This window comes from Oncorhynchus tshawytscha, linkage group LG16 (genome assembly GCF_018296145.1).
Source record: "Oncorhynchus tshawytscha isolate Ot180627B linkage group LG16, Otsh_v2.0, whole genome shotgun sequence".
In the NCBI taxonomy this organism is placed as follows: domain Eukaryota; kingdom Metazoa; phylum Chordata; class Actinopteri; order Salmoniformes; family Salmonidae; genus Oncorhynchus; species Oncorhynchus tshawytscha.
In genome coordinates, this window is record NC_056444.1 from 12,773,093 (window position 1) to 12,798,066 (window position 24,974).

General features: G+C 41.4%; 1 protein-coding gene across 2 annotated transcripts in view; it reads right to left on the bottom strand.

Moving 5' to 3' along the window:
• The window catches only part of LOC112232686 (sodium channel protein type 4 subunit alpha-like), a 216,767-nt gene that overhangs the window by 28,435 nt on the left and 163,358 nt on the right, over nt 1–24,974 (bottom strand). For both annotated transcript variants that reach the window (XM_042298800.1, XM_042298799.1), the window contains exons 17-20: nt 16,821–16,961; nt 16,241–16,585; nt 7,677–7,800; nt 3,214–3,368 (exon numbers count right to left, since the gene is read on the bottom strand). In XM_042298800.1, coding sequence (XP_042154734.1) covers nt 3,214–3,368; nt 7,677–7,800; nt 16,241–16,585; nt 16,821–16,961 — 765 coding nt within the window. The remainder of the gene's footprint in view (nt 1–3,213; nt 3,369–7,676; nt 7,801–16,240; nt 16,586–16,820; nt 16,962–24,974) is intronic.

A 24,974-nucleotide genomic window follows, 5' to 3' on the forward strand; every position in this document is an offset into this window, starting at 1 on the left:
AAGACACATGGGGAGACGAGCCATGATTAGGGCTTTTAAAATAGTCAATAGGCAATTAGTCTCATGCTGTAATTCTATGGAACGTCCCTAGTCTCGTAATCACTCGGCAATCAATCTTACCATAGCAATATTAATGCAGTATCTTAATGACATACATACTGACTGTGTGTATCAGTGTCTTATTCTAATCACTAGAAACTGGCAGTATGTATTGTTATGATGTGGGGGAAGGTTAGTGTTCGGACAAACACACTACCAGGATACACTTCCACACTCCATCCCCAGGTGGCAGCAGCAACTGGTTTAGATGCTGAGCCAAGCCTTTATTTGCACAGACGTGCTGCCAATTAAGGTGATTGTCAGTCAGTGTCCCAGCTGGCATGGCTGTGAGGCTGCTGACTTAGTTTAGGTGGCAATTGAGTCTTTAGTTTAGGCATGCCTCCTTGTAGTTTTCTTTTTGTATGTTTACTTACGTCACCATCTGAACAAATAATAATCTGCTTGGACTGGCTGACAATGGGAGTCCTGACTGAGCTGGCCCTGGACCTGAGGTATAAGGTCTTCTGGGCACAAGCACTGAACACCTGGTCGCATATGCTTATGTCTCACATTTATGCACACATCAAATCAGGTTACAGACCATGTAGCTGGGCCTAAGACCCCTAGACATAATGAGTCAGGTTACAGACCATGTAGCTGGGCCTAAGACCCCTAGACATAATGAGTCAGGTTACAGACCATGTAGCTGGGCCTAAGACCCCTAGACATAATGAGTCAGGTTACAGACCATGTAGCTGGGCCTAAGACCCCTAGACATAATGAGTCAGGTTACAGACCATGTAGCTAGGACCCCTAGACATAATGAGTCAGGTTACAGACCATGTAGCTGGGCCTAAGACCCCTAGACATAATGAGTCAGGTTACAGACCATGTAGCTGGGCCTAAGACCCCTAGACATAATGAGTCAGGTTACAGACCATGTAGCTAGGCCTAAGACCCCTAGACATAATGAGTCAGGTTACAGACCATGTAGCTGGGCCTAAGACCCCTAGACATAACGAGTGCAGCAAACCCAGTAGGCTAGTTTCTGGTTTCGTAACAGTATGTACCCATGAGGGAAGTCCACATGCTATTTTTACATGAAACCCTTTCAGTGATTTTATTTCACAACCGGAAAAATGATATATTTATACAGTATGTAACAGTGTATAATAATTTATTGAGGCATTTTGCATCACAGTTATTACTCAGATAATAAAGTTGAATGAGAACAACAAAGGGTCTTTACAGATGACAACATTTCTAGAATGAGGAACATTGAGTTGTAAAATGTCCAGTATTGTATAATGTACCGTACGCACATCCAATGACTTGTAGCTGCTGGGTACAAAAATAAACTCAGGAAATAATAGATACTCACACACTGATGAATTCTCCTGTTGTTTAACGTTTCAACCCAAATGTCCTCGTCAGGCTTAACCCACATAAAAAAATGTGATGATATTTATAGATTCAACATAATAAGCAGGCGATACAGGCTGTGTCATTAACTATACCTTCGTCATATACACACACATTGCACAGTAAAGCAACAGGAATATTCATCACTGTGTCAGTATCTATTCTTTATCATAATGACTAACATGCCGCACACATGGAATATGCCTCTGCATGCTTTTCTGCAAAATAAGGAAAGTGCTATCAGAGGAAAATAAACAAAATGGAGTGCTTTTGCTGAGCAACAAGAGCACTCTCTAGCTAGACGCGTCGTCGCCATCGGAAAAAGTTTGCTCTACTCTCATGAGGTATGCCGCCATGCACCCTAAATTAACGCCACGCAGGCTTAGCCTGCATACCCATCACCGGGCAATACCCAGGAGAAGGCCCACACTGACAGGGAAAGGCCCAGGAGAAACAACAATCTGCTTGGACAGAGATTGAGGAGTAGGGGGGTGGATGGAAAATGGGTTAGGGGTCGGGGCGGGGTGGAGGGAGAAGGGGGGGGCAGGCACTGGTAGCACAGCTGAGGTTTGGGCACGCTCCGACCAATCCACTGCTAATTAGGAGGAGAGCGGAGAAGGCTTGACTAATCATTGATCTGACTCCTCTCAGCTGCATATCTGTTCATGCACTACATCACTGTGGAGGAGGAAATTGAGGACGATGAGGAGTGAGAGGGCCCAGGCAGATGCAATGAAAAGCTGCACCTCAACCAATCATTCCTTGTTTCTGTGTGCCCAATTTATTGCAATAGACACTTTGTTTTCAATGTTTTTATACTATATATATATATATATATATATCACAATTTGTCTTATCTCAATTTCGCCTGCTTGACATTCTCAGCTAGCTCTACTATGTTGGGCACTTCATGCCTGCCAACCTTGGTGTTAGATTGTAATAGCAGGTGAAAGAGTGATTGACCTCGTTTGTGAGCTGCATCCTGGAACACATGGTCTTAGAGTTAGTCCTTGGGGGCTTGTAGGGTGCTGTCTAGGAAATACGGTACAAGGGCTCACGGAAATAACGCCCATCATAGTGTTAGTGTTATTACAACCTAAGGCCAAGGTTAGCACATCACAAAAGCTGATCAAGAGTCGGCCATCCATGTTAGCATCCTCCCGACATCAAATATGGGATTTTGAGCAGTCTATTGGCTAACTTATTTGATGAGATTATCTTATTATTATCTTATTAAATAGCCTGGATCTTAAATCATTAACTGTAAATCATTAACTGTGGAGACAAAGAGCAATAAAAAAAGAGATGCGGTAACAAACAACTTGTATGATCAGAGAGATTATTCCTAAGCATCACACACAGCCTGAAGCCTCTACTTACAGCATATTACACTCTTAGAAGAAAAAGGTGCCATCTAGAACCAAAAAGGGTTCTTTGGCAGTCCCCATTGGTGAACCCTTTGAAGGACCCTTTTGGTTCCAGGTAGAACCCTTTTGGTTCCAGGTTCCTTTCTACAGAGGGTTCTATATGGAACTAAAAATGGTTCTACCTGGAACCAAAAGGGTTCTCCTATGTTGACAGCGGAAGAACCCCTTTGGAACTGTCCTTGTTGGATATCTCTGTCATCCCCTGTTTCCCCCCCAGTCTCACCCCACACTGGGTGGCCTGGCCTGGCATATTGACCATTCAGCAGGCAGGGCCGACTGCTCGACCCGACCCCCGCCACCCCTACCCAGCATGCACGCTGCTTACCAGAGCGCCGCTGCTCAGCAGGATCATAAAAATGATGAAGGACTCGAACCAGCTGTGCTCCACGATCTGAAAGCAGGTCTTCCTCAACCGCCACCATGCCTGGCCCAGGCCCGCCGTGGTTTGGATGTCACAGCACTGGAAGTGGCGCACGCATACTGGGGGAGAGAGAGGGAAAAAGAAAGAGAGAGATAGAGGGATAAAGAGAGACAGAAAAAGAGAATGACTACTACATTGTATGTGTGCAAATGGCTAATCTATTGACTCATCAATGTTTTAAAGAGAGAGAGAGAGAATGGAAGTATTTGACAAGTGTACTGTAATGTCAATGTCTCTTTTTTCCAATATGTATCCAAGGCCAACATTTTACCCATTAATTTAATGATTCAATTAGTATTTCTGCGAACTCATCTTAATACACATGAAACAGGAAGTAATGACAGGAAGTAGTGAACTTACAGAGATCATAGCCCATGTGAGTGCTAGCTAGCTAGCACACCTTAGCCTAGTGGTTGGACTAGTAACCGAAAGGTTGCAAGATTGAATCCCTGAGCTGACAAGGTAAAGATCTATCGTTCTGACCCTGAACAAGGCAGTTAACCCACTGTTCCTAGGCTGTCATTGAAAATAAGAATTTGTTCCTAACTGACTTGCCTAATTCAATTTATACTAGCTCTCCAGCATTGGCAGGAGGATAAAGACCAAGTGTCTTTGCTGATCTCGACAATAGTTTTGGAGCAACATATTCCCTGGTATCAATTACTCTTTAAAAGCTTTCCAGCCAGAACAATGGCTGAGGCTGGCTGCTATGAAATCGCATTTGAGCCGTCAACCCGTAATGGCCGCAGAGTCGACCCAGCTCCTCCATAACCGTCATCTGAGCCCCCTGTCCAAATGAATTTATTGCCTGTAAACTTAATAATGATGGGATTATGGTAACGGACCACTTGCAACTCAATTTCTAACGATGATCCCAGGCTCTTTCTTGGAAACCGCGGACGTTTTAGCGCCCTGGCACTGACATCTGCCAAGCAATTAATGGCCATCAACAAGAAATCAAGAGGTTTTATTGACTTTGACAAGGCATTTACAGTTATCATCCGGTCGATATACGGTCAGACCTCGGAGTAGAGGCATTTCCTAAGGGATGTTTTTTTTTTGTTCTTTGAGAGTACAAATAATGCACATATCCTGTGTTGAAATGCTGCTATTTCTTCTCTGGGTGTAAAACGCCATGAATTGCCCGCATAACCTTGCGCATGTTTGAGTACACGTCAGCTTGAGGGAGCTGGATAGAATCTTAACGCAGGGTGAAGACAGGCCTTCTTCTTACAGTTTGTCCATTTAGCTCAGTTACTGTAAAGTCTATTGATGGCCTGGAAATCGATACAGTTACTTATTTTGGAAGATATTATATAGGTTTGTTTTATTTTGCTAGGCAGCATTAGCTAGCACTAGTCAGGTTTACCTGCGCCAAAATGCTGGTATTTTTCATCCTATAGCTTGTTCTCCTTCTTTTTAAATAGTGAGCCAACATGTTTTCAGCACTTTCATTTCCATGATTGATCAAATAAATTTTCTCATGCTCTCTCGTCTCTCTGCAGCAGACATATAGTGAGCAATATCGCAGTATCGGCTTGCAATACATAAAGAATCATTTTAATTGAAAGAATTTTGAGAATCGCAATACATATTGTATCGGCACCTAAGTATTGTGATATTTCATTGTGAGCCCCCTGGAAATTTCCAGCCCTAGTAACGTCCCTCTAATGATTTAGTCCCTCGAGCTATCGTTAGAAAAGTCCAGAGAGTTGTGGTTTGTTAGGTTGGCGGCCATTTTGTGTGAAAAACCATTAGTCATGGCACGGAGACATGGAGACAAAACCAATGTGACATGAGCTTGCCCCAAGCACATGCCTCAAATGTAAACAATGGTCCTCATGTATATAAAGTGCCTGCCGCCAGCCAAACTACAATGCTAGCGCTACCTCCTCTAGCTGTGAAACGACCCTGCTGAACCTGACCCTAAACTACTCCATGTTTCTTTCAACAGGGAGGCAACAGCCATGTAGCCTAGGTGTCAGTCTCTTTTCGCTTTAACCAACGTTTGTTGAATGGTTAAATCCAGTAACAACAGCAACAACAATTATCACCATTTGACTTTATTCTGCTGTGCTATTCCTGTCCGGTGAAAAGCCCCACGCTAGGCTAGAGACAGAGGAATTGATAGGCAGCTGTAACGTCCCAGTACGTAGCTCCGTGATTGATCTGTTTTCATTTATTTTATGGCGGAACACCAATATTTTGTCTTTCTTACGCAACCCAGAAATGTGTGAAATGTGGCCATGTAACACTTCTTCATCTACTCTCCAGTGACAGTACTTCTGCTTCATCCCATTCCCATTTTGGGGAAGCACAGGAACATATAGTGTTCTTAGTGTTGAAGGTGTAGATACACAATCACAACTTACTACATGCTTGTGTTGGGCTTAACTATACTATATTTAAGCAATAAGGCCTGAGGAGGTGTGGTATATGGCCAATATACCACAAATCCCAGAGGTTCCTTATTGCTATTATAAACTGGTTACCAATGTAAATAGAGCAGTACAAATAAATGTTGGGTCATACCTGTGGTATACGGGTGGTCTGATATACCACGGCTTTCAGCCAATCAGCATTCAGGGCTGGAACCACCCGGTTTATAAATGCCCTTTTGGGCTTTCCAGGGTGCACATGCTTTTGTGTTGGCACCACACCTAACAAACAGGCCGTGGCTAAGTCTACCGTGAGTATCATATGATTGATAATAAATCAGTGTCACTAAGAGCCTGCGGTACTGGTGGGATCAGAGTCCCGGTCACGTCCAAGGAACACAAATGGGTTTCCATGGTGAGGTAATCAAACCATTAGGTTTGCATTTAGGATATTATGACGTAACCTTAATAGAGTCCTCTGATTTGAACTATCCACCACCCACACCTTTGAGTTTACTAGCATTCTGAGGTAGTACTCTGAAAGGAATAGAGGGTTTCAGCCTCTACTGTAGTCCACGTTATTAAAGTAGTGATGGTGCTCTGGTTGTTTTTCTACGGATACTTAGACTTCCTGTGTAATCGAAGGAACACGTACATAGTAATATGATACCTCATACACAATTCACACTCTATTCAATGAATACCTATCAGTGTCAGCATTCAGGAAACACCTCTTGTTCATTGAACCCAGAAACACTTAGAATTAAAGTACTTCACAACCACAGTGTACGTGTAATGAAAGAGCGTGATCCCCAAATCAAATCTAGATTAAAAATACTGTACTTTTCAACAATTACCAGACCTTTAGTAATGATGTTATCGCTATAAAATAAACATGTTGAAAGCTTTTTAGAACAACCTCCAAAGATGCTGACCATTTCAATGTACACTCAGCCAATGCTGACTGTTTCAGTGTACAGAGAATTACCACGATTGTCTCGGAGGCATCACGTGATTGGTCCAGCCTACTAGGTTACCTCAGACGGTCTGAGGGGGTTGATTAGTAGAGACCAAATTGAATTCAGGGAGTCAGTCATCATCAAATTAACTAGAGTCCATTTTGTGCCTGACACGCCTTTTCAAATCTCTGCTGACACAGGACATTCAATTTAATGCGCCATTACCCTTTGAAATGTCACTTGATTGTTTAATGTTTTATATCAAATGGCCTCCACTTGAAGCAAAAGCCAACCATTTTGGATAGTCCCAAATAAATGTTTAGATTCGGGCTCACAGGGAGAGTGAGTCAAACCCTATACTAACATAAACTGTTAAAAATATACAAATGTTTAGTTTGGACTGCAAAGTTATCATGACATACTAATATACACATTTGAAGTTTGATGGAAACACATTCATTGACGTGTTTGACATGTTTCTGTTCTGTTTCCATTTCCACATACAGTATACGGATGAACCTCAGGTCTAAATCTTATTTTTTCCCAAACAGTAGAAAATAATGCTGCTGATAATATTACATTAAATAATATTCCTTAAATGTGCTTACCTGTCTTTTACCTGTCTTTTACCTGTCTTTTACCTGTCTTTTACATGTCTTTCTTTACCTGTCTTTTACCTGTATTTTACTTATGTACCATTGCAGTATACTGTATTATTAGTGCATGTACACAGTATATTAAGCTGCATGACTGTTTATGCTTATACCTCTTGCGCCAGAGCTCCCTTGAAAAAGAGATTAGTATCTCTGCTACTGTACATAATGGCATGATGTACTTTAGCAGGAATTACTACAGTACCCATAATGCTCTCTACCAGTTTAATTTTAGCAAAGATGTTCTACCGAAAACATAATGGTGTCCTCTCTCCTTATTGACACATGGTGTCATAAGTGGATTACGAAACCACACCCCTTACCAATAGAATCTCAACAGGGACTCACCTGATTAAATAAAGGACGGATAAGCTTACCATCAGGGAAGCAATTGTCAGGATCCATGGTCTCTTCGGCCATCTCCGAATACTCATCCTCTTCCTCCCCTGGCTTCCTCAGGTCAACTGTGCTGCCCTCTGAAAGGCTGATGTCATCCTTTACCTGAGGAAAACAACCAATCAGAGCCATGTTAGATGAAAATAGATATTATATATTACCATTGATATATTGGTGATCTGGTAGGTATGGAGAGAGAATTGTTCCGTCTTTTTCTCCATCTATGAAAACCATTCAGAAGGAAATAATGAATAACTACTACTGTCATGATGACGATTCTCTCTGGACATATTTGATTTTCACATTCTGGTGCCTATAAAGTCTGGGTATGTCTAATATGACATCTAACCTGGCATTTCCTTTGTGGCTTTTATCGTATTGTATTTTACAGCACATCTTAATCTGCAGCATTTGTTTCAATCTGATCTGGTAAATTTCAAGTCAAGCAATCTGATCTGGAGTGAGATTTATAGCATCAGCCTTTAATAGACAGAAGAGGTGTAGAAGAGGTGGATATTTTGAAAAGAAATTCAGCATTTCACTGTTGTTTATGAAGCATGTGACAAATAACATTTGATTTGACTCTCTAGATTGGGATTAAATTGGATATTTGTTTTCTCACACATACACTATAAAAAGCTAGAGGTTGCCATGTTCACCTGTTAGTAAACACTGAGGCAATACAAGACCAATCTACTTGAAGACACACTTCCAGTAACCCTAACTGTGTGTGTGTGTGTGTGTGTGTGTGTGTGTGTGTGTGTGTGTGTGTGTGTGTGTGTGTGTGTGTGTGTGTGTGTGTGTGTGTGTGTGTGTGTGTGTGTGTGTTTGAGTGCATATCAGAGTGGGAATGTTGATGGAGATGATGAGTGAAGCCTAAAGCCTCGAACACACCCACAGTGTCATTGGGCAAAATGGATCACAGCATCATCTGGATATGTACTGTACGCAACAAAACTTCAACATTCACCTTCTGCTACCATTTTGTCAAGCCATTTACACATACAATTTGATGCATATGTTCAATAAATCCAATGTACGCACAACACAGAACGCACTAAGGAGCAACAGAAAGAGCAAAAAAGGGGGGGAAGAGGGAGAGAGAGAGACAGAGAGACAGAGAAGAGAGGGGGGGGGCGATGGATTGAGAGAGAGAGGAACTTTAAGACAAAGCAGATCTCTCTTGACAAGTGGCCGCTGTGCCTTACTCTCTTAGAGACTAACTGTTGAAATGCGTCCTGTCTGACGACACCTCTCTACTGAGGAGAAGGAATCATCCGTAATCAACCTTCACAAACCACATCTGACCGGATGCAAAGGCACAGGATGCAAGGAGCAGGAAAAAAAGCCCTTCTTTACTTCAAAGGCTCGTGTTTTACCAAGCTGGAACATCTCAATTTACTGTACGAGGCCAACAACAAAGACGTGAGCCCCTGACACGGATCTTCTCCTGAATGTAGAGACCATTTTACCTCCATAAGGATAATGATGATGGGTTGTATTTACATATATATAATGCCGGATTGCACTTCTTTTCAATATGTCTCAGTGCAATACATTGTTGTAAGGGTAACTCACATGATAAAACAGTCCCAAATGTAGGGAAAATTATGAATAGTTGGACAATAAAAAAATGTAAAACCTGTATTTTACTATTGAACACTATTGAACACACATGTAAACTTTTCCAACAGGTTTTCAGTCTTCAACAGTGTGTGATTTATATACAGGATCTATTTACTTTCTATATGGGTCTAATCCTGAATACTGATTGGTTAAAACCGCATTCCAGCTAGTGTCCATTCCATTTTATACAATGGGTGGGTCTAATCCTGAATGCTGATTGGTTAAAATCACATTCCAGCCAGTGGTTTTCCATTCCATTCTATGCACCTGGAAAAATAATGGATCTACTTTTGAAGTACCTATTTGCACCGAGACTCTGTGGACTGCTCACGGTGTATCATAGTGTCTGGGGTAAGGTGACAACACCAGAGTCAATGAGACAGTCATGCATAAACACAGAGTAAAGTCTGGGTAGAGGAAGTTCCAGGGTGACGAATGTCAGCCTTCGGCATAATAGAACCCTCAACGCTCTCCATCTTTAATCATTCTTTAATTCATATCCTTCATGGCCATGTGTCATTTAAAAGGATGGTCCACCCCAAAACTGAAATATGGCCAATGTTTTTATATTTGTAAAGTGGGCTAAAGTGGAGCACAATCCATACCTTAATTCATCTGTTCGGTGGAATATTTTTTCATTTTGTAATTCCCTATGCATTTCCTCCACCCTCAAGGATGCTAGCCTTGGAGAGCACCGCTGAGAGAGAGGGATGACTTAACAGTTCAGTAGATGTTCTCAACTGTCCAATACAGCCATACAGCCATTCTGTACAGACAATAAAATGAGGCGGCCCTTCAACAAACAATCTTTACTCCAATTTCGCTCTCACATTCTCTGGGCATTAGAGGATCAGTATTATATTACCGCTGCCAATAACCCACGAATGCCCGACAATAACTACAACATCAATCTAAAACCAATACTGTACAGTCATTGTCCTGCTCAACTTTATGAAGCTTTCTTTTCTTTTTCCTCCTAAATAAACAGATAAACCTTTTATGTCATCTCATTTCTTGAGTTTTACTGGTCATGCCATACCTATGTCAGACTTGTAACAACATATCATCAGATGGACAGTACCTGTCATGCGGGCATCCCATGAGCCTTTGGGTTTTACAGAATCGTCAGGCTCAGCTAAGGGGGGCCCTACTGTGACAAGGTCAGCTATGTCTGGTAAAAGCACCGATGATGGACTCACAAACCCCCACGGTCCTGATACACATACCGGGGGCATTGCCCCCCCCCCCCATATGACAGTCCTATAAATAGCCCCTTTGGAGAGAGAATGGATAACTAACAAGAGTTAGACACGAGCGTGTGCAACACACACACACACACACACACACACACACACACACACACACACACACACACACACACACACACACACACACACCCAACTCTATGAAACAGGACTCCCTGAATGCATGTTTAGCCATGTGTTGTTGTCAGAAGCCACCTGCGGGTAGTCTCTTTTCCTCTACGGTGTTAAAGGGGGTTAAGGGTCAGGGGTCATGTACACATGGTGTAGTGTCAGGCATTAAGGGTGGCCATGAGGTATTTAAGGGGTCCCAAAGAGCAACACAATAAGATAGAAGAGAAATTGCCAAAGTAAATGCCCTGCTTGAGTGACACTCTTCTTGGACTGGCTAGCCAAAATTGGAGAGGTATGTTTTATAGAACGCATCAGGGAGAAGTCTGTAAAGTGGCTATAGTTGGCAGTGTAATATATGTATGAATAAGGAGGTATCCGTAAATGTCAATATGAACGACAACTGTTTCTATCATCACTACCCATAACAGTCTGGGGTGCAGCAAAAACCCTCCTGCAGGTTAGGAGAACTCACACAGCAGGTTAGGAGAAGTAACGTAGCAGGTTAGGAGAATTAGGTTACGGTTAGGTGTTGGTGAAAATGCTTTCCTAACCCGCCATGAAAAGTTACTTGCATGGAAGTGCCTTATCTTATGGAGGCTCCCCTGGGGAGCTACCCCCCAAACCCTAATCTACCCCACCTGATGCTAATGCTTACAAGGACCTTGACTGGCTGATAAGCTGAATCAAATGTGTTACAACAGGGTTGGAGCAAAAACCCGTATACCCATTTCTCCCAGAGGAGGCTTGGCCCCAACCCTTATTTAGACATTAAGAGCCACTGACATGCTAGGAGAAATTCCCTGCCAAAACAATTTCAAGGATGTTTTCAGTCAATGAATTATACCAGAAAAAAGGTCTCATCTCATCATGTATCCCATTTCCTCATAAGTCTCCTCTGGGATCTGGGGCGGCCCTGGTTGTTGCCGTGGTTGCGTTCGGACACAGCTGTGCGGCGTTACACAACCGTTGGTCCCTGGAGGACCCGAGCCATCAGAGCCAAAGCTCATACCTCACACTTCCTGCTCTTCTCCAAGACTGACAATGACACGTTGTTGCCAGAGACGTACCCCTTATAGGTACCACTACGCCACTTAGAATAGATCGCCAACACATGCAGTAGCTTCATTCCATGCTATTACTTTGGTAATCAGAACGTTTTAAATGACTCAACTGTGAATTGCTAATAATGTGCAAATTGCATAATTTACTAGCACTGAAAGGAACATGATTGAAGGTTTCAACTAGTTTACTAATACTAGTTCAACCCAAACAAATCTCATGTTCTATCTGGAGCACGTTGAGGTATTTAACCTTGGGTTAGCAGAAGTCAAAGTTAAGCACACTGGCAGGAAGTGTAGCACTGTAACGTGAGCATGGTCTTTCTATGTTTAACAGGATTAGCCTTGCACAATAACCTTGTTAGTGGGATAATCAACATAGGCTTCCCGCTAAAACATTATCAAGCCACTAGTGACAGAGTTGAATTTACAAGCTATGGTTACGATATACAATGGCTCAATGGTGTGAGGAAATGGTCAGTAACAGCTCCAGCCTCTACAAACACTCTCACACACACACACACACACACACACACACACACACACACACACCCTCCGAGGTGTAAAAAGTGGTCCTGGCCTTGGCCCCCTGTAGTGATGAATCAGACAGACAGGCTGTTGACTGAGGAAGAGGTAAGGTGGGGGTCAGAGGTTAAAACATGCCATCTACATTTTCCCAGTCTTTCAGCCGGCAGTGACATAACAGCTCATATGGGAGGTTTGTCTGCATGTGTGCTAGCACTGCTTCCCCCCCTCCTCCTCCCCCCTAGCCACGCTTTGACGTTAAGGAGTTGTGAAAGGGACAAGCCACGTCTGCCTCCGCTGCACACTCTCCACAGCAAAAACTAAAGCAGAGACACTTTGTTTCCTGCTGCTAACCTATATGAAACTCTTAATTTCCAATGTTTTGGATGTTTCTATTTTTTTGTTGTTTTACAATAGAAAACATACACATACAAACGACAACATACAGAAATATCCACAACATCACCCCTGCCCTGTTTTGAATGTTTCTAATTCACTTGTAGGTGCTAACTAATGTTTCAGGGCAATATTCTCTCTCGCTGCCCTTTTCCTGACAAGGGATAGCGACAGGCACGCATCCGAGGCCACGGTTACATGAATAGATGCAGACAGTTGATTTTTATGCCATGTTTTCCCTTGTGGGCCACATCCCTGTCTGCATGGGAAACTGGCTAGGGAAACAGAGGGAACGGCACACCACCATGATCATCTACACGCTGAGCCACAGCAAACGTTTAGGGAACATTTCACAAACGTGGAAACCTGATAAAGCCTCCATGGAGACATGTACAGAACAGGTTGTTGAGAGAGGACAGGTGTAGAGAAAGATAAAACAGAGTGAGTGGGTGGACGGGCAGGTGTACCGAGATGGAGTGAGTGTAGAGATAAAAGAGGGAAAAAGAGAAGGGAAGATGAGAAGACAGGTGCGTCGTGTGATTAAAGCAGGTGGGAAAGACGTAACCGCTCTCTTAAAACTGATTGGAGCACAGGTGTGCAAAGAAACAAACCAGTCATCTCGGTTTAGAGTGAGAGAGAGAAAGAAAGAGAACACAGATGCTTTTTGTCTCTCACTCTCTCTCCCTCAACAACCTGTTCTACATGTTGGTCATTCTGCATGATGTTCCCAAAAACAGTCATTGCTCTATATACTTCAACCTTGTAGTACACACCGGTGGTATGCCGAGCCCTCTCTCCCTCTCTCCTTGCCTCAACTATTTTAACAAGTTCAATTACAGTTTTACATTTATTCATGGAGCCTTGCTCATTTCACATGCCTCCTTATCAACATAAATTCATCTTTGAAATTGACCATAACCCCCAGACAACAAAGTAACGGCACACGATCTAGCTTCCTATAGTGGATGCAGACACAGTAACGTTAAAGACAAATGCAGGCAAACAAATGCACTTTGCCCTTAAGGATCTAATTCCATATTCCTGATTGGGCGGAAATATAGAGGGCCATTGTTACCAAATGGAAGAAGGACCCAATTGCCAAAATAGTAGTATAAATCTTTAGAAAGGGGTCAAATTGGACAGGGCATCCATTTTGGGAAGAGTCCGCTTGGGGCCAAATTGCTCTGGAGGAAACGAGAAAACAAAACAAGGCATGAAAATAGCCTTTGTGCGTGGGCTTGGAGTGGCTCACTTGGAGAGAGGGAGAGAGAGGGATAGGGATGGAGCGAGAGAAAGGAAGGAGAGAGAGCATGAGAGATAGAGCGAGCAAGAAAAAGAGAAGGCTTTCTCTCTCCCTCTAAGGCTCTCTCTCCAGTTATTAGCCTAGCTAAGTAACCTCTCGGGCCAGAGAGCGAGTGAGTGAGAGAGAGAGAGACAGAGATCTACAATAATTAATTAATCTATCTGATCCTCAATTAGTAGACACAAACAAACAGCACAGCTCTACCATTTCATGATTGAGCTGATGTCAGAGAAGCACACATGATAATACCTGTACAACAGGGAGGGACAAATGGTGGGCAGCGGGCAACAGGCCCTCAGATTTTTTTTAATTTTTTTTTTAAATGCTATATTTTTTACATCTTAGTCGGGGAAAAACTTACTGTTGCAAGTTGGAACAGTAGAATCCGCAAGATGCAATTTCGAAATATGGTTTTGCATCAGTAGTTTTTATCTTGTTATGTCACTGATAGTCATTCAATTAGCCATGTTACTGTCAGGGGGGGGAATAGATTTTGTTAGTCAGTCTCAATCAGATATCATATTAAAAACTACAAACATTTGTAGAAATGTGTAGAATTGCATGAAATTAATTATACAATTGCAAAATATTGTCTCCGCCCCATAGCAAAATGTGTAGAATTGCAGAAAACTAGCTTTAATACTGCAATATTTTCACTACGCGCAATGGTAAAATGAGTAAAAATAACTCAAAATGTCTCTCTGCTGTCAAGAAGGGGGCTGCTAAAATGTTTTGCTCGCAATGTGGTAGTGGCTATGCACATTTGGGTACGCAGACCTGTGAAAAACTGCGGATTTTGTGTGGCCCCCACCCCATCAAAGTTGCCCATCCAACTCTGTCACGATTCCATTCCTACCAGTAGTCTGCACTCTGGAGTCAATTACTAATTAAAGATGCAGTCCAGGATCTTAAGTACTTACAAATTGAGAACATATTGTACCAATTAGAATTCGTAACATATCATACGAATTACACTTTTTCTTTGCAGTACGTAACATATCATACGAATTGCACTTTTTCTTTGCAGGACGTAACATATCATACGAATTGCACTTTTTCTTTGCAGGACGTAACATATCATACGAATTGCACTTTTTCTTTGCAGGACGTAACATATCATACGAATTGCACTTTTTCTTTGCAGGACGTAACATATCATACGAATTGCACTTTTTCTTTGCAGGATGTAACATATCATACCAATTGCACTTTTTCTTTGCAGGACGTAACATATCATACCAATTGCACTTTTTCTTTGCAGGACGTAACATATCATACCAATTGCACTTTTTCTTTGCAGGATGTAACACATCATACGAATTGCACTTTTTCTTTGCAGGACGTAACATATCATACGAAATGGATGACGTAGAACACAATTTTCGGGGACCCATTTTGGCTCGTGAGCAATACTTTCAAAACTATTGGCTGAAATTATACAAAAGCTCTGGAGCATCACTTAAAAGTAGAAAATATTAGCTTAACTAACCAGGTATCCATCCAACCTTTTTATGCGCGTAAAGTACATGTTGGATCCATTTCTTTACGACGGGCCTGATTGAAACAGCAAATTTGGTTAGTAAACGTTGCAAATGTCAACAAAACAAAATCCGCTAGACAAGGTGGGATCTTTTTGTGTCTGTAAAATTAATTATGCAAGAAATGGCGATGGAAGCATTTTATTCACAAATAGTGATATGATAACCAGCCATGTTGCGTGGTCCTCCTACAACAACTGGGGAGGACATGCAGTTTATTAGGCTACTGATCAAATCAGTTATGATGAACTTCACAGGGTGGTGAAAGTGCAAGGTGATGAGCTTGATGCTCCTGTCCAATAAATTGCACTACACAGCTGATTCAAATAACCAAAGTTTGATGATGAGTTGGTTATTTGAGTCAGCTGTGTAGGGCTCGAGGGGGGGGGTACATTTGCTATAAAACGCAACTTTTTTGGGTGACAAAACCATCAGTAGAGTTGAAAACACATGGAAACATATTTAACTTGTATTTTGTATTCAGTACACAGGAATTTAACCGCAAAAGTTACCACATCATCACGCACAGCCTCTTATCCACAGCAAGTCAGTTGTTTTAATGCAGATTTTAAAATATTTGCTTAAAAATCTTTTGCCAATTGGATGGAAACCTAGTTTATGAGGAGATAACAATATCTGAATAGCTCGTATCGCAAAGATGCAGCTGATATTGTTATAGACTTTCCAATATCGGTACTCAACACTACCACCAACCCATCCTACCTGCTTGCTCTCCTCCACTTCCTCCTCCTCCTCCTCCGAGCTCTCGCTCTCATCCTCATCATCATCATCCTCCTCAGGGAACTCCACGTCTGATTCGCCAGGAGCGATGGGCACGCTGATGGTCAGATTGGGGTTTGTCATGTAGCTGTCATCGATGTCCGGGACCAATATCTTCTCTCCGTGGCGCCCGATCACCCCGATCCCTCCCCCCACCGTCACCACTGTCCCGTTGCCCACCTCGCCAAGCGGAGCACCGTGGCTCAGCCTCTTGAGCTTCACCATGGCCTTTGTTTCTTTTCTCTTCTGCCGTCGCCTCTTGAAGTTGCCGTTGAAGAAGTCGCAGATCTACAATGAAGTAATGAACTATGTTTACAAGATGTGCTGAACTTGTACTTTTGTATGTACTTAATTTTTTTTCTGGTGATTCATTTGTTTGTTTGGTTGTTATTGGTTGTTTTATTTTGCCCCGTCGTACATTTTGTGTCATATCTTACCTAGAATCTATGTAATTGTCCACACTATATAGTACAAAAAGGATATCATAATTATTAAATAAAAACATATGAAAAAAGTGTCCGACCTGGCTTCGGAGCCAGCCCATGCCGCTTTTGATGCGACCAAGAGCGATTTGCAGGTTGTTCATCTCGCCGTCGTCATCAGGTGCTGAGAGGTTGTCTGAGCTGAATGAGCTGAGCAGCAAGGCTAGGAAGAGGTTGAGTACCTGGGAGGAGTAGAGAGGGAGATGAGTTTGAATAAAGCCTTGTCCTTCTGTTTAGTATAACTAGGTAAAGTCAATGATGAATTATATGCCCAACTGGAGTCCTTAAGATGTTATTACTTTCACGTTGATTGAAAAGTTAGTCACAAACAACATCTTACAGTTAACCATACAGCTGGATAAAAAGACTAGATAAAGCTAGCCTGCGGGTTTGGTTCCTGAGTCGGTGTGGATGGAGAGGGCCCAGATGTGTAACACTAGAAATGTAAACAGCAGGAGTGATTTGAGCCCGGTATAAATGTCAGCCTCCAACTGGAACCGGAGATCTCCTTGTCCATGTTAAACAAGAGAACCTACTCCTCTGGGTTGTAGGGCTGTGTGGTTTTAGTGTGTGTCATCCGTGCTTGTGTGTGTGCCTGCCTGCATTTGCGGATGCGCGTGTGTGTGTGTGCATGTGTGTGTGCTTGTTTGATTAAAGTGCACGCGGAGTGCACGCGGCAACCATGGTCCCTTAGACACAGGGCCACTTTTCCTCGGTTTAGTAAATGTCAACCGTGCATGCAGTTTCATGATGGAGTTTCATTACCACCGTGTAATGATTACAAACACCATTTTGTAGTCAAATTTAGATTTTTCTCCATGTCCTAACATGAGCTTCACTAATGAAATCCTTTCTGTGATTTGATAGAGCCTATCAAAGTAACATTACAATTTTTTCCCGGGGGCCGCATTTGGTCTTCAAAGAGGTCTGGAGGACCGCACTGAAAGTTAGTTCTAGTTCTTCTACGTCTTCTGTTTGACACCCCTGTCCTATGACCTAAATTGCATTGTTTACGTTTACCTGAGACGGTTCTCTCTCTGTTTCTCCAAAGACTCATAGCTGTTGTAGCAGCACATCGATCAAATCAATCCAAATCAATTAATTGTCATGTCATTCATCTGTTTCTTGATAAACATCCATTTATTATATCTCTGCAGCCAGCATCAATCAAAGTTGACAATGTTCATTGGTTCTGAAATTCTGAAATTTGGTAAAGTGAAAACCAAAATTGCCCGTGAGTGTCTAGCGTGTCCCCAAATTACCAAAGGGAGCGAACTATCACAGTGCGTGCGTTGTGCATATATTCATCCATTTGTGTATGTGTGTATGTGTGTGTGTGTTTGAGGATGGGAGTTGGAAGCAACATAGCCCTGGACCCCCTGTGCCGGCCCCTCCCACCCCCTGTGCCCCATGCCCATCTCGCCACGCCTGGTGCCCACTGTGACAGGTGTAATTGGGTGTCTGGTTTTTCCATTTTCTGCCCTGCTACACTTGTCCTTTAAAACACACCGTCCATGACATCCTGCCATCTCAGAGAGTGATACAGCAAAACACCATGTTGTCCACTGAATCGCCACCTCATCTTGCTTCCAACCATTCCATTTTTTTCAGATCAAGAAAAGGTGTCCTAGGATGTAGGCTGATTTTGGGACGGGGCATTTTAGGTTTACGGGATGTGGTCGACCTTAGAAATGATGGACATTCAGATCTACCACCAACACTCCCCCATTGAGAATCCACAGGAGACACATCATAGCAGCTCCTCCATAAACACCTCATATCTCATCCCATATATCCCAAGGAACCCACTGTGCTGCGCTGGGCAGATGAGTGCGTGTCAAATCGTCTCGCGTGCTGATATGTTATGTTTGTTATGTTTGTCGCCAGGGGATCCCTGACACACCTAGCCAGGATAGAATCAGCAATAAGCTGCTTTGTCATGACTGATGTATATATGGCGTAGTCTGTTGCTTTACCGTGATTATAAATATATATGGCGTAGTCAGCTGCTTTACCGTGACTATAAATATATATGGCATAGTTGTCTGCTTTACCATGATTATAAATATATATGGCATTGTCGTCTGCTTTACCATGATTATAAATATATATGGCATAGTCGTCTGCTTTACCATGATTATAAATATATATGGCATAGTCATCTGCTTTACCATGATTGTAAATATATATGGCATAGTCGGCTGCTTTACCATGACTATAAATATATATGGCACCATGATTGTAAATATATATGGCATAGTCTGCTTTACCATGATTAAATAAATGGCATAGTCGGCTGCTTTACCATGACTATAAATATATATGGCATAGTCGGCTGCTTTACCATGACTATAAATATATATGGCATAGTCGTCTGCTTTACCATGATTATAAATATATATGGCATAGTCGGCTGCTTTACCATGACTATAAATATATATGGCATAGTCATCTGCTTTACCATGATTGTAAATATATATGGCATAGTCGGCTGCTTTACCATGACTATAAATATATATGGCATAGTCGTCTGCTTTACCATGATTATAAATATATATGGCATAGTCGGCTGCTTTACCATGACTATAAATATATAGGACATAATCGGCTCAAACCTCCTCTTCCAACCTCCATCCACCCGATGGTGTTACAATGGAAACCCCCCACAGAATTACCAAGGGGTAATATAATTTAAGCTTTAGTGCTATAATGCTAGGATAAACCTTATAGACGAATAAGATTTTATTTTCCAGACCAAATTGGCTATTATGCTGAATGTGTCCTTTTTTTATTTAATGATTAATTTGCATTGTATGGCTACTGTAGCCTATAGGGGAAAAGAACGACTGTACATCCAACTTGATTAGCAGATATAAGGTAAAGGGGAATTCTCAATTCCCAATGGGATTAATAGGGACTCATAAACACCTTGGGATGCTCTTCATTTGGTGATGTCAGTCATTCAGCCAGTCAGTCAAACACACAGATTTGTGCATTGGCACACACAAAGACACAGGGCGGGTTTAGGGTCATGAAATATTGTGTGGGTTGCATAAAGAGAAAACAATACCTTAAAAAATGTCAATTTATAGGTTACATTGAGGTTTTTCTTTGATTATTTAATCTGGCATTAGTGCGCAAGCCTAAGCGTTAGGGCCGAACTCTACAGGCGCCAAATAGCCTACATACCAATAGCCAAATGCTATTGGGAACAGGCATAAAAAGTGAATGTCAGTCCATCGAGGCAAAAAGGACAAAGTCTGAGTTTAATTCAATAAGAGAAAAGCTGTGGAGAGTTGAAAATCAATAGAAGGCAGGGCCAGAAAAGTAATGTTTTGGAGAGATTAGTGGTAGCCTTGGGTAGCCTTCCAATAGCTTCAATTAGCCTATATGTTGGGTGAATTTTGGCCCATTCCTCCTGACAGAGCTGGTGTAACTGGGTCTGGTTTGTAGGCCTCTTTGCTCACACACGCTTTTTCAGTTCTGCCCACAAATTTTCTATGGGATTGAGATCAGGGCTTTGTGATGGCCACTCCAATACCTTGACTTTGTTGTCCTTAAGCCATTTTGCCACAACTTTGGAAGTCTGCTTGGGGTCATTGTCCATTTGGAAGACCTATTTGCGACCAAGCTTTAACTTGATGTTTTGAGATGTTGCTTCAATATATCCACATAATTTCCCTTCCACATGATTCCATCTATTTTGTGAAGTGCCCCAGTCCCTTCTGCAGCAAAGCACCCCCACAACATGATGCTGCCACCCGTGCTTCATGGTTGGGATGGTGTTCTTCCACTTGCAAGCCTCCCCCTTTATCCTCCAAACTTGTGGAGGTCTACAATTGGTTTTCTGAGGTCTTGGCTGATTCCTTTTGATTTTCCCACGATGTCAAGCAAAGAGGCACTGAGTTTGAAGGTTGGCCTTGAAATACATCCACAGGTACACCTCCAACTGACTCATATGATGTCAATTAGCTATTACCTATCAGAAGCTTCTAAAGCCATGACATAATTTTCTGGAATTTTCTAAGCTGTTTAAAGGCACAGTCAACATAGCGTATGTAAACTTCTGACCCACTGGAATTATGATACAGTGAATTATAAGTGAAATAATCTGTCTGTAAACAATTGTTGGGAAATTTACTTGTGTCATGCACAATGTAGATGTCCTAACCAACTTGCCAAAACTATAGTTTGTTAACAAGAATTTTGTGGAATGGTTGAAAAATGAGTTTTAATGACTATCACCTAAGTGTATGTAAACTTCCAATTTCAACTGTATACAAATTAGACAGTCAAAGGCCTATGGCACATCAAGGGACTCTAGAATACTGTTCATCTGGGTTAAATGGAAACTCAAATCTGGATACTGACTGTAGGTCTATAATCTCTGACAGAGCCTTAATATTAACTCCTACAGAATGAAGCATTTCTTGCAGTAAAGTATTTTCTTTGCTCCATGAAAGAGGTAGAGATGACAGAGAAAACTTTACCGATGTTAACTAGATTACTTGTCCAGTTGTAAGCAAAATAGAAAGTTACAAAAACGACCCAACATGTTTATCGCAAGATTTAAATTTGGCTTGGATGCATATTTTATGTGGTTGAAATACTAAAAGCTTTTATGATGCTGATAAAGATAGCATCTCTACAGATTGTATCTAAATGAGCAGTCACATTTTCTAAAGCTGCTGAAAGAAATGTCTACATTTGATGTATAATGATGTACTGCAAGAAATCCTTAATTCTGCAGGAGTTAATATTAAGCATATGTGGGAGGTTATAGACCTACAGTCAGTGTCCAGATTTCAGTTTCCATTCAACCCATCTGAAGAGTATTCTAGAGTCCTTTGACATGTGAACTCACAGCCTGGTCTCATAGACTAGAGGTAACATAAAAGTACATTCGGAACTCAAATTAGTATGATATGTAAGTTTGGCATGGACAGGAGGTTACTTAAGGCAAATAGGAAAGGAGGTTGATTGGTCACGGTGGATATGTAGGCTTATAACGCAATCTCATGTTCGAATCTCATCACATACAATTTTAGCTAATTAGCTACTTTGCAACTACTTAGCATGTTAGCTAACCTGTCCCCTAACTTTAACCCTATCCTTAATCCTTTTAGATAACCCTTCCCCTAACCCTAACCCTTAGCCTAGCTAACGTTAACTTTAACCACTTGGCTAACGTTAGCAACAACAAATTAGAATTCATAACATATCGTACATTTTTCAAAATCGTAACATTGTTCCTTTCGCAAATTCAAAAAAAATTGTCTGAATTGCAATTTGTATCATATCATACAAAATGGATGCTGGACATCTACAAATTAATACATACCATACGAAACCTAACAACTAAGTGCAGTGTCTCGGATTTACGTACAGAATAATATGAAATGCTGTGAGACCAGGTTGCTTTTCTTAACTCAGGACAATGACAGGACAATGCCAACACATCACATGCATTTGTGTGCCATTAACTGCACCCACTGATGGTGTATGTACATCACCTCATTGCGTAATAATAATAGAGGGAACAAAATAAATTGTGCTCCTGGTTCAACAAACAAATCCCTTCCTTAACATAATCTGACCTTCACAGTTGGGCCTGCACAAATTGAGATGTATTTGGATTCACCTGCAGTGTGTGTGTGTGTGTTTTTGTTTTGCTATCCTTGTGGGTACCAGAAGTCCTCACAAGGATAGTAAAACAAGGAACAGTTGGACAAGTGGGAACATTTTTTGCAGGTCCCCATGAGGAAAAATGCTGTTAGGCTTAGGGGTTGGGTTTAGGGTTAGGGTTACAATTAGGATTAGAATTAAGGTTGGAGTTAGGATTAGGGGCTACGGTTAGGTTATGAGTTAGGAGTTAGGAAACGTTATAGTTTTATGGTTGGGGGGTTAGGGCTAAGGCTTAGGGTTAAGTTGAGGGTTATGGTTAGGGTTTAGGGAAAATAGGATTTTGGATGGGAATCAATTATTTGTTCCCCACAAGGATAGCAGTACAAACGGATGTGTGTGTGTGTGTGTTTTTGTGTGTGTGTGTGTGTGTGTGCATCTATAAATTGATTATAGTGTGTGATCAGCGGTAAAGATCTGGGATGGGTGTCAGTCACCATCCACATGACCCCTTCCTGTTCCCACTATCCTGGGATCTGATTGGCTGTCGCACATTTTAAACCAGTAACGGATCAACTAGTCATGGCATGAGCTGACAGTGCTGGGTGGACGACTTCATTCATAGATTTATAGATAAATTATATAAATCTATAAATATAATTTTTTTTTTTTTTACAGTCAACCATGCTCTATACCTACTGTACAGGAATATCATAATATATCAAATATAATCATTTATATATAATAATTAATATATAATATATCCTCCATCTTTGTCAGATATATAGTATATACAAATGCTAGGCACTTCATTTATCTTGGAATTTGAACCCCTGGTTCAACCCGGGATTGATCTTAACACAAAGGAACAGCTGTCCAATAGGGGGACATGGACCCTCCCACCCACATCCTGTGAGAGGATGAAAAAATGAATAAAACATTTGCTAAATGTCAACGTTTCAAGTCAATTTGGTGGATCTATCCGAGGCAGAGAAGATGTTTTGACGTGAGGGGTATGTGTCTGCCAGGGAAGAGCAGCAGGATTTTGATGATAAACGCTGAAGTGGAAGGGGAGGGTGCAGTAATGTCAGCTGCAGTAATTCAGGGCCACAGTGAATGACAGAGAAATATGTGTGTGTGTGTGTGTCTGTTGTTGTACTTGTTTTCCTACCTTATCAGGACCCCAATGTCCTAACAATTCTATCCAATTCACCTCAATGTCCTGACAGTGTAGCAAAACAAGAACTTCGTATTGAGTACTTTCTTATGTCATTCTCGCTGGCACCAAAAGTTTAAAAAGAGTTGATAGGGGACAGAATGCGGCCGGACCATCCTATAATTACGTTACTCTTACAGAATTTCAACGTGGGCGAGGATATTGGAAATGTATTCAAAGCTGACAACTTGTTTTTACACAGGACAGAATAATTACAGAATAATTAATAGCGGACTTTTTCCAACATAATATAAGTACAGCATATCGCCTTATTGTATAGGATACTTTTATGCAATTCAATACTGATCTTTAAAACAAAAGCCATTTAGGTCAAAATAATTAATATTAACAAAATAAATGGAGGGACTAACAGTACAGATAGATAGCAATACAAACTGTACCATAGAGGCACAGAATACGTTAGAGGAAAAACAAAAAGAAATGAAGTAACTTATTCAAGAAAGATCAAGTGTAATACTGTATATTATAAAATGAAAGCAAACTGGATGGAATATGGGGGAAAACGCACCAAATTATAGAAATGTTACCAAAAATAATTTACTGAAACTTTTTTTTAAATGACGGAGTCACCCATGATTCACAAAACAATATTTAGAAAGAGCAAGCATAGTACTTTCAGCATACGTTTTCAGTTCAGTCTCCTCGATCTTCACTAACGAAGTTAATTGTAAGGATTGTAAGGATTTTTCTATTAATAATGTAAAACGAACAGCTGTACAGAAAGAGTCAAGTGAAGGCTAAATTACAGAGGAGGAACTTAAAGACGCAATTAAAGCCTTTAAGTCCCGAAACCTCCAGGGCTGAACGGCATACCAGTTGAGGAATACCAAACCTTTTTTTATGTACTCAGAGGACCGTTATTAGCATATTTTAACCACTCCTATAAAAATTGTATATTATTAGATACACAACAAGGTCTGATTTCAATATTACTGAAACAGGACCCAAATATAAAGATCCTGTGAGTGGTGATGAAGGAGAGTCGGACCAAACTGCAGCGTGTCGATTGCGATCCATATTTATTAAACAAAACGAAACACGACTAAACACTAAACAAAAAACAATAAACGTAATGAAAACCGAAAACAGCCTATCTAGTGCAAACTAACAGAGAGTACAAGTAAGACACTAAGGACAATCACCCACGACAAACTCAAAGAATATGGCTGCCTAAATATGGTTCCCAATCAGAGACAACGATAAGCACCTGCCTCTGATTGAGAACCACTCCAGACAGCCATAGACCTTGCTAGACAACCCACTAAGCTACAATCCCAATACCACCACCAAAACCCCAAGACAAACACACCACAATTACAAAAACCCCATGCCACAC